This window comes from Mytilus trossulus, chromosome 3, assembly GCF_036588685.1.
Source record: "Mytilus trossulus isolate FHL-02 chromosome 3, PNRI_Mtr1.1.1.hap1, whole genome shotgun sequence".
Classification (NCBI taxonomy): domain Eukaryota; kingdom Metazoa; phylum Mollusca; class Bivalvia; order Mytilida; family Mytilidae; genus Mytilus; species Mytilus trossulus.
The window spans coordinates 92,922,942-92,938,855 of NC_086375.1; the positions used below are offsets into that span (position 1 = coordinate 92,922,942).

A 15,914-nucleotide genomic window follows, 5' to 3' on the forward strand; every position below is an offset into this window, starting at 1 on the left:
TTAATTTATCATCTGAATAAAAATCAATAATCATTATGGATTTGCAAATTGTAAAAAAAATTACCACATAACTTTATGCTATATTGAAGTCCTTTTAATGTATTAATAGCTCAGTAAGCCAGTATATAGCATACCACTAGATAACATTTCTGTTCATTTTCATAGATCCTTTGTTTGAAGTAGTTTGAAGGTGTCGAACAATTTTATACAGAAAATCATGTAAGTTATGCCATTTTATTTAAAAAACAGTGCAAGTTTTATGCTTATGTCGGATGTTTTCGTCTGGATCCGCTCACAGGGGCTTGTTACAATTGCCGGGTATACGATCCATACGAACCCCTAAACAACAATATATGTGATCCGCTGCTTCAAAACGAAAGTGAAAGTAGCCTCGATTTCAATGTAATCCACGTGATTTCAACACCGGCAGAGATTCTTACCATTTACTAGGCAGGCTAGTATTTTTCACAATTTATTATTATAACATGACAATAAAATACTAAAAAGTACAGGGCATCGATGCATTTCATTTTATAAGTTTTAATAGTCAGGTTTGATGCCTCAGGTGTCACATCAAATAGTCTTTCTAGACGTCAAAAGATTATACAGGTCCTAAATTATTGGCCTTGTTTTTATCTTTTGACCAGGGACATTCTTAGTCCAAATGATAATTATGACGTTTGGCAAGGCTATTTTAATTTTTTTTCTGGGAAGGAAGGCGTCCCAGAAAAAAAAAAATAGCCTTGCCAGACGTCATAATTATTTGGACTAGGACATTCTATACTGTTCTGACATATATATTCTTCTAAATTTATCTATATTATATTTAAGAAATAATTCATGGGGGCTTGAATATATTGTGATTTTACCACGGGTTGGCCCTTTATGACAAATATTTTACCCCTGAGCAATAGCGAGGGGTAAAATATCGGCATTAAGGGACAACCTGTGGTAAAATCTAGATATATTCAAGCCCCCATTAATTATTTCGATTCTGATAGGACACATATGGCAATTCTTTTGAATTGAAGCGCTCTAGGTGTAGGCAAATATTTGTCGTTCCCATAAATAAACGCACTAATAAACTAGCGTAAAAGAACGGAGCAAACTGCATTAGTTACATGCTTAAACTATTTAAAATAATGTATTTAGATAGTTTTGGATGAATTTGAATGATAATTTATTTATATGTCTTATATGATGTACAATAAAGGGCTGTTGCCACATTTTAGCATCATTTGTGTATGTTTCCTTGTGATGATTTTCAGATTCACAAGCGTGTATTTTCCCGTACGTAAAATGCTTACATTCTAACGTCATTGTTCTATAACGTCGGGTATCTCATTCATAAAAAAGCATATGACGTGGGAGTACAATCGAAACAGCACTGGCAATATATTCATATTTTACCACGGGTGTGTACTCAAAGCGTTTGAAGGACGTCATGTTAGAATTTGCAGTAGGCCCTTCATGTATAACCTATGACCTCGGGGCATTATGATTATTTACTATTTCTATTTTACTGTTCTGGTAAAAAAAAATTAATATCAATGATCAATGTGCTAGTCCAAAAAATTATGATGTCTGGCAAGGCTATTTTAATTTTTTTCTAGGACGCCTTAAAGAATCTCATTGGGGGGTTCCAATCCCATATCCTGCTGACTATTTTGTCAGATTACCGTATCCTGCTTGCACTATGTACGTAATCAATTCTCATTTTTTGTCTTCTATCGGGTCCCTCTATACATGCTATACCTCATTACCTGTTTTCACGACACAATAATTTGACTTTCTCGTGTCACGCTTACAAAAAATCAGCAATCTCGCTTCATGCTTAGACCCCAATCAGACCCACGCTTTAGGCATTAGGGGTCCCAGAAAAAGAAAAAAAAATAGCTTTGCCAGACGTCATAATTATTTGGACTTTTATTATGCCACCCACATTCCAAAATATAAAATAAAATGAAAATATCAGTATAAAAACGATAAAAATTATATAAGAATGTGAAGTCATATGTTATAGGACTACATGGTTCAGGTAGACGAAATAATTACAGTTGACATACTTGGGTAGGCCTGCTATGAATGATTCCAACAACAAAGATAGGCTTGTTATACTACATTGTGTGAATGTAGATAAATTAATTTAGATTCACTGCATAACAAGTTTAAGTGGGGTTGACAACGAAAATTTAACAGAATTTTGCAACTGAGTGACATTTAAAAAAAAAAAGCGAGTTAAATACCTTGTCATGCTTGTGTTAAATTCCTGGTTCAATTTAAGGTAAATTTAAAGGATAGATTTTCCAAAACATTAGTGCCTGTCCAAAATATATATTTTTGATTGATTGATATAGATATTGAATTTAAGTATAATAGTCCCATATTTAGCATACTTTAATTAAGTAAAGAGAAGATACTGAACATGCAGTACATAATTTTTAGATATAAAGTTTTTTATACTACTTGTACCACAAATTTTTTTGCGGTGGTATAATGGTATTATTTTGAAATTAATATGTTGCAGTATCAAGCGTGCCGGCCATTGCAATATGATAAAAATAAGAACTCTGAAGATAAATCAATGATGATAAAATACTGTTTACAATCTTTTACCACTAAATGTAAGTAAAAAGAGTAAACAACATCTGAAGTATGCCTCCGGGTGCGGGAGTTTCTTGCTTTATCGAAGACCCATTGGTGGCTTTCAGCTGTTGTCTTCTTTGGTAAGGTTGTTGTCTCTTTGACACATTCTCTTTTTTCATTCTCAACTTTAAATAATTGGTATAAATATCAATAGAAAAAAAAGGAGAAGCCTAGAAAAAGGAGAAAACTGAATGACCAATCTTTTCTCTGCTGTAGCATGTACATGATGTAAAAGTAGATGCTGACTCAAATTCTGAAACAAAATTATAAGCCTGGTGTTCTTGATCAGATTTAACTGCCAGTTTTCAATGGTTTTCTTATTTATCATTAATCAACTTAATTCATAAAAATACATGGTAATGTATGTAATAAGAGAACACTTTGTTAACCTGATCAACATCTTGTTTAATATGAATCTTTAGAATAGATAATAAACGTTCCTTTATGATTTTGTTCTTGAAATTTAAATGTTCTGAGAATTATAGGATATAATTAGAAAATTTCCAGACTAGTTATTTTTTTTTATGGTGTGTTTTTTCTTCTTTCTTTTAGATTTAAAGAACAAAATGGCTGTGACAGAGGTATCTAGTAACAGAATGTTTGATGGCTTGCAGAAAGTCTTTAGTCATGAGAGGTAATTATGAGTTTCTTTCTTTCGAGAACCTGATACAGTATCAATCATGTCAATAGGAACAATTTTTTTTTTTTCTGAATACCTGTCTATATTTGTCTTTATATAAAAGATAAGGGGAAGTGGTATACACATGTAAATGTTAATGAGACAACTATTAACCAAATTTTTTAAATGAAGTAGATGTTAGCAATTATAGGCAGCTCTGCAGCCTTCAACAATGAGAAAACCCCAATTCAATAGTGTCATCTTTATTAAAAGGCAACAAGTGGAATATGAACCAATTCAATTGAGAAAAGTAACGACATAGTATATAATAAAACAATTTACAAAAAAAAAAAAAATGACAGACATGAACTAATGATTAAATTGCAGGCTCATTACTTGGGACTTAAGTTTGTATGCATTCAAAATACAAATGTATTGCTGGATTCTGAACAAAGGGAGATCACCTTAGTTTTGTAAAGATTTTAATTGTAACTTTTGTTGTTGAATTTAGAATGTAATTAGGGCCCTGCATCAATGAAGCTCTATAGCTTTCAATTTTTTGTCAGTGTTTGTCTGTCGGTTTTCCTTTAATTTGTGGTCACAATTTTTGTAAACTCCAAAAGTATAGGTGGGAGGCCAATGAGATTTGCATAGTTGTTGTGTCTAGTATGTAGATTTGCCTTTTACCCATATACCGTATTTGATGCATGTTTTATTTATTTTGGAGAAACCTTTGTCAACTATCAGGGGTCTACATTATTTTTATTTGATTGAAGAAGCAAATATACAATCATGACAATCAGTTATTTATATGTTCTTTATGCCTTAAATTCTATAGAAAATTAGAAAATTGTATTGTAAGCCTTCTCTAGCATGTCTATTATTAAATATTTACCAGATATTTATAAACCTTCTATCAAAGTTTAATGTATTGATAGATTATTGTAGGTCAACTTAACGAGATTGATTTTCTCGCTTGAGATGGTACATGGAAAGTATGAAAAAGCAATCGAGTTTGTGATGACCAATGATAATCTGTTTATCCCAATTTTACCTATGAAGATGTTGTTTACTTGCTCCTTTAGTTTCTAGCGATAATTTTTCAAAGCAACTCAACTCTGCTGAGAAAGGAAATGATCTGTCAGTAATATCAAAGTCAAGCCATTGGTAATTTTTCATTTTATTAATATTTATTATTATTTGTTGAATGTCTTTAGTACAGAATGCAAATGTACCATGAAGTTTGGGATATATTTACCACCTCAATCTGACTCAAAGAAATGTCCTGTACTGTATTGGTTATCAGGTAATATACATATCTAGTCACTAAATCTTTAATTTTCTATGAAGTGTTTTGTGGATTTGTTCATATTTTTTTTTTTTTTTTATCATATTTGCTGTTTCATTCAGCAGTCAGGGGACTTACTTAAATAAGTGAATTTTAAATCACTTATTTAAGTATCAAATTCAAAGTTTTGTCACAAATTGTGATTTTGTAATTTTACCAAAATTTTAAACACATAGGTTTAAATAATATCTTTGTATTAGAAAAATTGAAAAAAATGACCTTTTGCTTTTATTACAAAGCTACTTTTTCATAGGCACTATTTCTGTACTAAAAATATGTAGTACTGGAAATCTACTTTTAATACTATAGTACTATTTCTTCACTTTAAAATTATTGTAATATTTAAGTATTTGTATTTTACAGTACTTGATTTGTACTAAATATTTTGGTACAGAAATAATACAATATTCCATGTTTGAAAATCATATCTTTAAGGGATTTGAAATAGAAAAACTTTCAAAATGCTTAAAATGTAACGGAAGTAACCAAACATCTGTAGTACCTAAATTTCAAGTACAAATCAAGTACTGTTAAATACAGGTACCTAAATATTACTATAATTTTAAAGTAACACAATAGAACTGAATATTAAAAGTAGATTTCCAGTACTACATATTTTTAGTACAGAAATAGTGCCTATGAAAAAGTAGCTGTGTAAGTAGCAATGTTTATGCCTTTGATGCTATCCTTTAACTTCAAATTATATTATAGTTGAAAAAAATGCTATAATAATGGCTTTACATAACGAACTGATACTTTTTTAACAGATTTTTCTGTGAAGTTCAAGGTTTCATCTTTCAGATAATGTAATAAAATTCTACTGTTCGCAATAAAAAAAATCACTGTTTGGGGGTGTTGAAATTAGTAGGGGTTATTAAAAATGATACTTAAAAAAGTGATTTTTGGGAAGGAAATTGAGGTATCATACTTAAACAAGTGAATTTTATGTCTGACATTATCCTAGATTCAGTACAAGGTCATCACCTGCAATGACCTGGTAATCCTATCAACGCAGATGTTGGTTTTGATAATTTTAGAAACTGTATTAGTCCCTGGATCATTAGTATTCTATATTTAAAGCTACAATAAAATTAAATCACTTTTTCTAGTGATTAATTTGTACTAATTAAATAGGTGATTATTAAAGAAAGACAACTCTAACTTCCAACCATAGTGGAAATATTCAATCTGATTAAAATTGAATCTCTCACTCGCTCATTTTTTAATGCTTAGTCGCTCCCACGCAGCGACCAAGCATTAAAAAATGAGCAAGTGAGAGATTTAATTTTAATTAAATTGGGAAATAATGTTACTTAAATCAGTGATTTGAAAAATCACTCATTTAAGTAAGTCCCCTGACTGTTCAGTCTCTATTTTAACTATTACAAATATCAATGTACTTGGACACATTTCTTATTTACTCAAAAACAAAAGATAATTTGATTTACATGTATTCATGAATTATAAAAAAAGATGTGTTATGATTGCCAATGTAACAACTCCACAAGCATGACAAGAGACCAAATTTCACAGAAATTAACAACTATAGGTTACTGTATGGCAAAGCCCATAGCACATAGTCAGCTATAAAAGGCGTCGAAATGACAGTGTAACACAATTCAAACATTTGTCAAATGAGAAAATTAATGGCCTAATTCATACCCATAGCCAGGGGGGGTTCGGACCCTTGAAACCCTTGAAAACAAATAAGCACTGTTAAAGTCGATGTTCTGTTCTAATTGTGACTGTTAAAGTCGAGTTTGTGAGTCAAACGAACTCCCCTTTGGAAATTCCTGGCTACGGGCCTGTTTTGTTTACTTTTTCTAAAAATTGTGATCGCATAGAAGTTTTCGTTTTAAACTTAACGAGTTGTCTTCACATATTATATGTACAAAAAATGAACAAAAAACTAAGTTATCTTTAAAAAAAAAAAAAGATTGCATTGTAATATCATTTTCTGAAGAAAAAAAAGTCAATTGGTCAATAAAGTATAAAAATTGATTGAATATTACAGAAATTAGAATAAGATGAAGCAGATCGTTTTATTTAGATGATTTGTTTTTTAGGATTAACATGTACTGACCAAAACTTTGTAACTAAAGCTGGTGCCCAGAAGTATGCTGCCAAACATGGTATAATAGTTGTAGCACCAGACACCAGTCCACGTAAGTTATAAACATTATTGTTACTGGTGCCCAGAAGTATGCTGCCAAACATGGTATAATAGTTGTAGCACCAGATACCAGCCCACGTAAGTTTTAAACATTATTGTTACTGGTGCCCAGAAGTAATAGTTGTAGCACCAGATACCAGTCCACGTAAGTTATAAACATTATTGTTACTGGTGCCCAGAAGTATGCTGCCAAACATGGTATAATAGTTGTAGCATCAGATACCAGTCCACGTAAGTTATAAACATTATTGTTACTGGTGCCCAGAAGTAATAGTTGTAGCACCAGACACCAGTCCACGTAAGTTATAAACATTATTGTTACTGGTGCCCAGAAGTAATAGTTGTAGCACCAGATACCAGCCCACGTAAGTTATAAACATTATTGTTACTGGTGCCCAGAAGTAATAGTTGTAGCACCAGACACCAGTCCACGTAAGTTATAAACATTATTGTTACTGGTGCCCAGAAGTATGCTGCCAAACATGGTATAATAGTTGTAGCACCAGATACCAGTCCACGTAAGTTATAAACATTATTGTTACTGGTGTCCAGAAGTATGCTGCTAAACATGGTATAATAGTTGTAGCACCAGATACCAGTCCACGTAAGTTATAAACATTATTGTTACTGGTGTCCAGAAGTATGCTGCCAAACATGGTATAATAGTTGTAGCACCAGATACCAGTCCACGTAAGTTATAAACATTATTGTTACTGGTGTCCAGAAGTATGCTGCCAAACATGGTATAATAGTTGTAGCACCAGATACCAGTCCACGTAAGTTATAAACATTATTGTTACTGGTGTCCAGAAGTATGCTGCCAAACATGGTATAATAGTTGTAGCACCAGATACCAGTCCACGTAAGTTATAAATATTATTGTTACTGGTGCCCAGAAGTATGCTGCCAAACATGGTATAATAGTTGTAGCACCAGATACCAGTCCACGTAAGTTATAAACATTATTGTTACTGGTGCCCAGAAGTATGCTGCCAAACATGGTATAATAGTTGTAGCACCAGATACCAGTCCGCGTAAGTTATAAACATTATTGTTACTGGTGCCCAGAAGTATGCTGCCAAACATGGTATAATAGTTGTAGCACCAGATACCAGCCCACGTAAGTTTTAAACATTATTGTTACTGGTGCCCAGAAGTATGCTGCTAAACATGGTATAATAGTTGTAGCACCAGATACCAGCCCACGTAAGTTTTAAACATTATTGTTACTGGTGCCCAGAAGTTTGCTGCCAAACATGGTATAATAGTTGTAGCACCAGATACCAGCCCACGTAAGTTTTAAACATTATTGTTACTGGTGCCCAGAAGTATGCTGCTAAACATGGTATAATAGTTGTAGCATCAGATACCAGTCCACGTAAGTTATAAACATTATTGTTACTGGTGCCCAGAAGTATGCTGCTAAACATGGTATAATAGTTGTAGCACCAGATACCAGTCCACGTAAGTTATAAACATTATTGTTACTGGTGCCCAGAAGTATGCTGCCAAACATGGTATAATAGTTGTAGCACCAGATACCAGTCCACATAAGTTATAAACATTATTGGTACATTACAATTTACAAATGAGACCCATACTTAACTTTACTTAAATTGTTTATTCCGTTATGATCTAGATCAGACATACAGATTACATATTTATGGCTGTCACAGTTTACCTCCTATATCAATAAACATGTAGATTTGTCATTATGGCGTCTAGTTCTAGCAGAATTTTAGGCATAAAATGTCAGAAATTCAAAACCTACAAAAAAAAAACCAACACAATTATATTTTTATTAACCCACATGCAATAGGGGGAAACGTTTGGTTTGATTAAACTGGATGCACAATTTTTTTCTTTTCTTTTTGCCTCAAGCAAACATCAAAATTAGTTTCTAATAAAAAGACCAAAGCGCAAAATTTGTATGTAATGTATGTGTAGACATAGTTCTGAAAATGGCTTAACATACCAACCATTTATTATATCAGCAGGTAACTGAGATACATTTTTAAGTTTATAAGTCTTTTGTATAATTTATAATCAGTTTCCTTACATTGATCTTTGTTTTTCTTCCAGGTGGCTGTAATATCGCTGGAGAAGATGACAGTTATGACTTTGGATCAGGGGCAGGGTTCTATGTCAACGCCACACAGGATCCATGGAAAACAAACTATAGGATGTATGCTTACGTTACACAGGAGGTAATCACTACATCAGGTCATTTAAAAACTATAATAAATATATAATAACAATTTCTTTTGTTTGGCATACATCAATCAAAACACGTTTAAATCTTAATGTTGGAGATTCAAATCTTATTTTAGTGAAAATGTCTATGCTTACATATTTGTGATGTTAATCAGATGTGAAAATTAATTCATTGATCACTTCCAAGCATTTACCTGGATAATTTGTTTTTGTTTCAGCTACCAGCTTTAATAAACAGTAATTTTCCTGTTGATGTTGGAAAACAATCAATTTCTGGACATAGGTAAATAGGATATTTATTATACATTATTTAGCTGAATTATAGATACTGTTTTCTAGATTACTTCATCTATGTATTTTTTAATGAAATGATGAACTTAAATTTAGAATTGCCATTAAAAGTTAATCTATACTTTTTAACCGGATTTTTATGACAAAAATGTCGGTTATTGATTTGGGGATGCTCGGCGGGCGGGCGGCAATCAAATGTTGTCCGTACATTAACTCATGAACCGTTCAACCAAAGCTTTTAAAATTTTAATATGTTGTTACTGAAACTAAATGAAGGTCAAGTTCAATAATGGCGTTATGGTTCTTGAAAGATTGAAAAATAAAATTTCCAGTCGTGTCCGTGCATTTACACATGAACTGTTTTACCAAAGCTTCCCAAATTTTAATATGCTGTTACTGGAGACAAAATGGAGGTCAAGTTCAATAATGACGATTTTGACTTTTACCGTTCAGGAGTTATGGTTCTTGAAAGATCCTAAAATGGTGTTTCCAGTCGTGTCCGTGCATTTACGCATGAACTGTTAAATCAAAGCTTTTCAAATTTTAATATGTTGTTACTGATGACAAAATAGAGGTCAAGTTCAATAATGACGATTTTGACTTTTACTGTTCAGGAGTTATGGTTCTTAAAAGATCCATGGCGTTTCCATTCACTTGGTTGCATTTACTCATGAACCATTCAATCTAAGCTTTTCAAATTTTAATATGTTGATACTGATGACAAAATGGAGGTCAAATTTGATTTGACGATTTTTACTTTCACTAAGCATCAGTAATGGTTCTTGTGATATTGCCATGACGCAAATAAATGTTCATAAATCCGGTTTGCTGTCGTTGTGACAGCCTCTTGTTTTTTTTTTATTAATTAACCATTCATTTTATCCCTGCATAATATACATGTCTTCCGCAATAGAAACAAACTTAAAAATTTGCATATTACAACATTTATTTGTTTAGTTAGATCAACTTCCTTCTTTGAAAAGCTGCCATTTGAAAAACATTTAATGTTCCCTTAGGGTAAAGCAAAAATGTGTATACTAAACTGTTTATGATTTGTTTCTGTAAAATGTATCCTAGACCTGTATAAGTGATAAACACATTTCTCCTTTTATTCAATTAAGAAATAATGATTTCAAGCTTTGCTCTTTTGAGGCATGAATTGTTGACAAATATAATGGCTACAATTGGTTTTCCCGTTTGAATGGTTTTACACTGGTAATTTTGGAGCCCTTTAAAGCTTGTTGTTCAATTTGAGCCAAGGCTCCGTGTTGACGGCTGTACATTTACCTAAAATGGTTTACTTTTTTAAAATTGTTATTTGGATGGAGAGTTGTCTCATTGCCACTCACACCACATCTTCCTATATCTACCCATGTTAAAATGAACATAGAGCATGTCATGATAAAATTATTTCTATTCTAATAGGAAAATTTAGAAATTTTGCACTTCCAAGCAAACCTTTAGTACACATTCAATAGGCAGCTTTTTTTGATAAGATTAAACTAAAATGTCCATGAAAATCACTGTTTCACAATAAAAATTGTCAAGACATATGTAAAGTTACTTTTAGAATGATTTTATTTAATTTCCTAGCATGCTTAGCAAGCAGCACCAACACACATGTCTGTTTTCGATCTACAGAGTTGACGTTGCAATTTCAATTGTGACATCAATATAAAAAAAAAGATGTGGTATGATTGCCAATGAGACAACTATCCACTAAAAACCAAAATGACACAGACATTAACAACTGTAGGTCACTGCACGGCCTTCAACAATGAACAAAGCCCATACAGCACAGTCAGCTATGAAAGGCCCCAATAAGACAATGAAAAACAATTCAAACGATAAAAATAGCGGACTTATTTTTGTATAAATGTTTTATTGGAATTAGAACATAGCTTTGTTTACAAATGGAAAGAAGAAGGTCATAAATAGAATTAAAAGTTAATTTAGTTTACTATTGACACAGAAATGATATATCTAACATTTACTTTAAACATAGAATTATTATCAACTAACTTGAATATTGCAGTATGGGTGGACATGGTGCCTTAATTTGTGCCCTGAAAAATCCTGGCCAGTATAAATCTGTTAGTGCTTTTGCTCCAATTTGTAACCCAATGAACTGCCCATGGGGTGTCAAGGCCTTTACTGGTTACCTTGGAGAGGATAAAGAAGCATGGAAGGTCAGTTTTAGAGGTTAAACAGTCATATAAGAGCAGTTGTAATCATCTATTAAAAATTTGTAAGAGTTCCGCAGAACCCAGTGTCTCGCCTACCTTTGCTGTTAATTGCAGGTTCTTAACTTTAAACCACATAGTGAATATTTGTGGACGCTGCTGACGACAACACAGACGATGACGGAATGTAGGATTGCTTAGTCTCGCTTTTTCGACTAAAGTCAAAGGCTTGACAAAAATCATTGAATAAAAGTTTGTGTTTTGTAGCATCATCAAGAGTAAATAGTTTACATTTCAATGATTTATAGGGGTGGTGATTTTAACTTATCTCCCCTTCTACATTACAATATAGTACACATCAAATGGGAAATTTTCTAAATATTTAGCAGCTGAATATCAATATCCATTTTTACCTACTCTCTTTTTTTTGTGTATTTTTACATGTGCTAAAAGATTTAACCACCATTTACCTGTTAGATAATTTGATAATATATTTTTTTCACAGGAATATGATGCTACCTGTCTAGTTAAGAAGTACAATGGCCCACCATTAGATATATTAATTGATCAGGTAAGATTATACAACTGTTATAACGCTTAATGTTAAAAATCTGTTCTGAACAGTTAATGAAGCAAAATTTTAAGTAAAGAAATGGCATAGTATTATGAATTACTTTGAATCAGGGCGGATCCAGCCATTTTAAAAAGGGGGGTTCCTAACCCAGGACAAAGGGGGGTTCCAATTACATGTTCCGTATTCAAATGCAGTGATCGTCCAAAATAAAAAGGGGGGTTCCAATCCCCAGACCCTCCCCCCCCCCCCTCTGGATCCGCGCCTGTGAATGTTGACAAATTCTTTTCTACTAGAAAAGACCAAAGAGTTAAAAAAAAAAAATGAAATATTACAAAAGTTTGTTACAATTTAGTTTAGATATGTAACAGTGTATTTATTGGCTACCATCAGTGTTGCAGTGCAGCCCATTCTTGGTAAAGACATGGCCAGTCAAAGATAAGAATTTAAGATTAGAATTTACTGTGCCTTTGCTTTTTCAAAAGTATGCTAGACAAAAGCAAAGGCTAGTCACCTCAGCAGAGGAATACAGTTTAGTTCAGTAGAAGTCTTTTATTCATATCTATAAGCAAGTGCCAAAGTATTCTGAAATATTGTCCATCTGTCAACGTATATTTGTTCCCCCTAACAGAAGTTCCAATGGAAACTTTGATATAAACATTGTCATAATATCTATTCCTGTTGGAACAAATATTCTATAACATTTATTCCGTTAGGTACATATCCTGTAATATTTATTCCTGTGGAAATATTATTTCAAAATATTTTTCCTTTTGGAACTTTAATTCTAAAGAAACTTCTATTTCATGACAATTCTACTGTTAGCAAAAATCTAAAAATACTCAAACGAAAAGAACATGTAATTTTCTTGTTCATGATCATATAAAAACAATCAATCAATATATTTGTGTTTTTCTTTGTTTTCTTTGTTTTTTGTCTTATGGTAGTTACATCATTGAAATTTGTCCCTTATTTCAATATTTTCTAACAACCAAACAGTTTTGGCTTTATCATTGTATAATAATAATTGCAAGGTTAAGCTGATAAACTTTTAAGGTCCAAAGGGCTGATAACTATGACTTATGCAACTTACTATATCATTGCAGGATAAAGTAGAAAACATTTTAGTTCCAGGATAATTTCTATGATGAGATTGTATTGATATTTTATTTATAGGGTTAAGAAGATATTTTTTTAGCACAAAGATTGTTTCTATCAGGTTGTTTTATTTTGGTTGCAGGGTAAAGCAGACAATTTTTTAGCCCCAGGACAATTACTACCTGATAACTTTGTGGCAGCATGTACAGAAAGTAAAACACAAGTCACCCTCAGGATGCAGGAGGTAAGTGTGTGTTATCTTAGACCAAAAATAAATCATTGTTTGTTTCCCCAATCACTAGCGACCCTGCAAAATGGACCGCCTCACAACATTTTATTGTTAAAACGAAGTCAAATGGCCACAGACCACAATTGAATTCTCAATTAGTTCTTTATAACGTTTTTTTTTTTTTTTTAAATGCACCGAATCTTTTTGTCAAATTTTTTGTGTGTTTTACGTACAGTTCTAGTCCAAAAATATATCCCAACATTCAGCAGATTACAAATTTAGCCTATACACATCCGTACCCCTATGGACAAGTCAAGAGAGGTTCCAAAAACAGTAAATATCACCTTTTTGCACCTGGCCTAATCACTCTTTCCATATCAAAATCAGTTAAAATAAAACTTTCAAAAGTTTATTTCATCTATCTTCTTTTATTTCCACCCCAGAAAAACTAAGAAATGTATGAGAAAGGGAAAGAAAAAAATAAAGAAAAAATACACTATAATCAAAGGGAACTATATTCATGGACAACGAAATGCGGGATTATTAATTGTGGTCTTGGGCCAAATATTATTTTATTCATTTCTGAATATTAGGCTTGACAGATCGACTGATATTGTTCCAGCTTTTTGGAAAAATAAAATTATTTTCATACCTACCTACTGACACCTGGCTTGGCTGGGTTAGGATTGGGGAAACAAACAATATAGTTATTTAGGCCTAATGAAGTGTAGTATCAAATTATAGACTAGTGACCTACAGCACATTCACAAGGGAACTTCTATAGTTATCGATCTGTTCAGCTTTGATTTATTACCATGTTTTTTGGCTAGTTTAAAACTTGGAAATGGAAAATGTGTCATATCTTCATATCTGACGTTAGTCCAAATAATTATTACGTCTTGGAAGGCTATTTTAAATTTTTGATTTGATGTCCATGTTAGGCGTCAAAGAAAAAAATATTATAGCCTTTCAAGACGTCATAATTATTTGAACTAATCTAACATTAGAAACATTTTATACAAATTTGAAGTTATATATCTTTGATGCATTAGATTAGAGATATATTATGACTTTTCTAGGGCTGTTCCAAAAGTGATTGTGCTGGAGGGATTGGAGGTACTGACATGACCTAATCATGGGGGGGGGGGGGTTGAATTTTCCTTACAACTAGAAGTTTGATTTGCATGTACATTTTATATTATGGTTAGTTGTGATCTAAAAAATGTATATACCTCAAAACATTTTTTAATCAGATACAGGCATTTATCAATTATTTTTTTATCAAATAGACGGTATTTTCTTAAAAACAGCACTTTAATTATTTTGTTTTATCAAAATACTCTCAAAAACATTTAACTCTGGAAAAGTCACATATAGAAAGAGTTAAAAGAAGTTTTAATGATGAGAATGTTTCCTTGTATTATATTGATATTTTAATTGTTTATTTTACAGGGATATGACCACAGTTATTACTTCATGGCCACATTTATAGAGGATCACGTCAATCACCATGCCAAATTCCTGAAGTGAACTACACACAGATTGTGATTGACTTAGATGATTGTAGTTTTCAAACAGTGATTCAGACAATCATATGAATGATTAGGTTGATTATAATGATAAAAAAAATTCAGCTAGAAAAAAACATTTTATACTAAAGTAAAATAGATTCATAGACTTGTGTCCTTAGTAGTTATGATTTTATCTGATAATTTGATAATTTGATAGGAGTTTGGAGATAAATCATGTATACTCTGTAATCTTTGTTGACATTGATTGTATTAAACATTTTGTATTGCAGTGCATCATGCTGATATTAACAGTCAATGACTGGGTACAAATAAAGTCATTTACCATGAAGTGAATGCAATTCTTATCTGTCTGGGTTGTTAAAACTGAATAATAGCTTGTTCGAGTTAGTGATCAGCATTAGGAATTTCACTATTATGTTGATATTGAACTTTAGTAATAATCCAATATGTTTTGCACTGGCTTGCTGTTTCTACTGATTCCTTTGTCATATTGATAAAATAACCTAATATATAATCCAGAATAAAAGTAATTATATGATAATAAATAACCATTCTTTTGATTTGTATTAGTTTTATTTAAACAATAAAATTGAGAACATAAATGGGGAATGTGTCAAAGACAACAACCCAACCAAAGAGCAGACAACAGCCGAGGGCCATATGAATAACCAGCTCAAAGTACTCACTTGCCATATAATGTCCCATAGATGTCTGGTACATCAAATTTGATGGTCCTTATGATAAACTAGTTTAACCTTACACTGCTGGTACATCAAACACAGGGGTCCCTATGATTCAATTAGTCAAATCATACAATGCTGGTACACCAAACACAGGGGTCCCTATGATTCAATGAGTCAAACCTTACACTGCTGGTACACCAAACACAGGGGTCCCTATGATTCAATGAGTCAAACCATACACTGCTGGTACATTAAACACAGGGGTCCCTATGATTCAATTAGTCAAACCATACACTGCTTTTACATCAAACACAGGGGTCCATATGA

At 32.3% G+C, this 15,914-nt stretch overlaps 1 protein-coding gene across 2 annotated transcripts; it reads left to right on the plus strand.

The window, feature by feature from the left end:
* The first annotated feature begins 360 nt into the window (after window positions 1–360).
* Window positions 361–15,464, plus strand: LOC134712875 (S-formylglutathione hydrolase-like). 2 transcript variants are annotated; one of them, XM_063574860.1, is made up of 10 exons: window positions 361–454; window positions 3,199–3,280; window positions 4,483–4,571; window positions 6,680–6,778; window positions 8,869–8,993; window positions 9,219–9,283; window positions 11,327–11,480; window positions 11,980–12,045; window positions 13,286–13,387; window positions 14,825–15,464. In XM_063574860.1, exons 2-10 carry the CDS (start codon window positions 3,213–3,215, stop codon window positions 14,900–14,902), a joined length of 846 nt encoding a protein of 281 aa, XP_063430930.1. In that variant the 5' UTR covers window positions 361–454; window positions 3,199–3,212; the 3' UTR covers window positions 14,903–15,464. The 2 variants fall into 2 exon arrangements, with proteins under 2 accessions (XP_063430930.1, XP_063430929.1); XM_063574859.1 differs by lacking the exon at window positions 361–454 and adding an exon at window positions 2,573–2,624.
* Window positions 15,465–15,914: the final 450 nt, after the last annotated feature.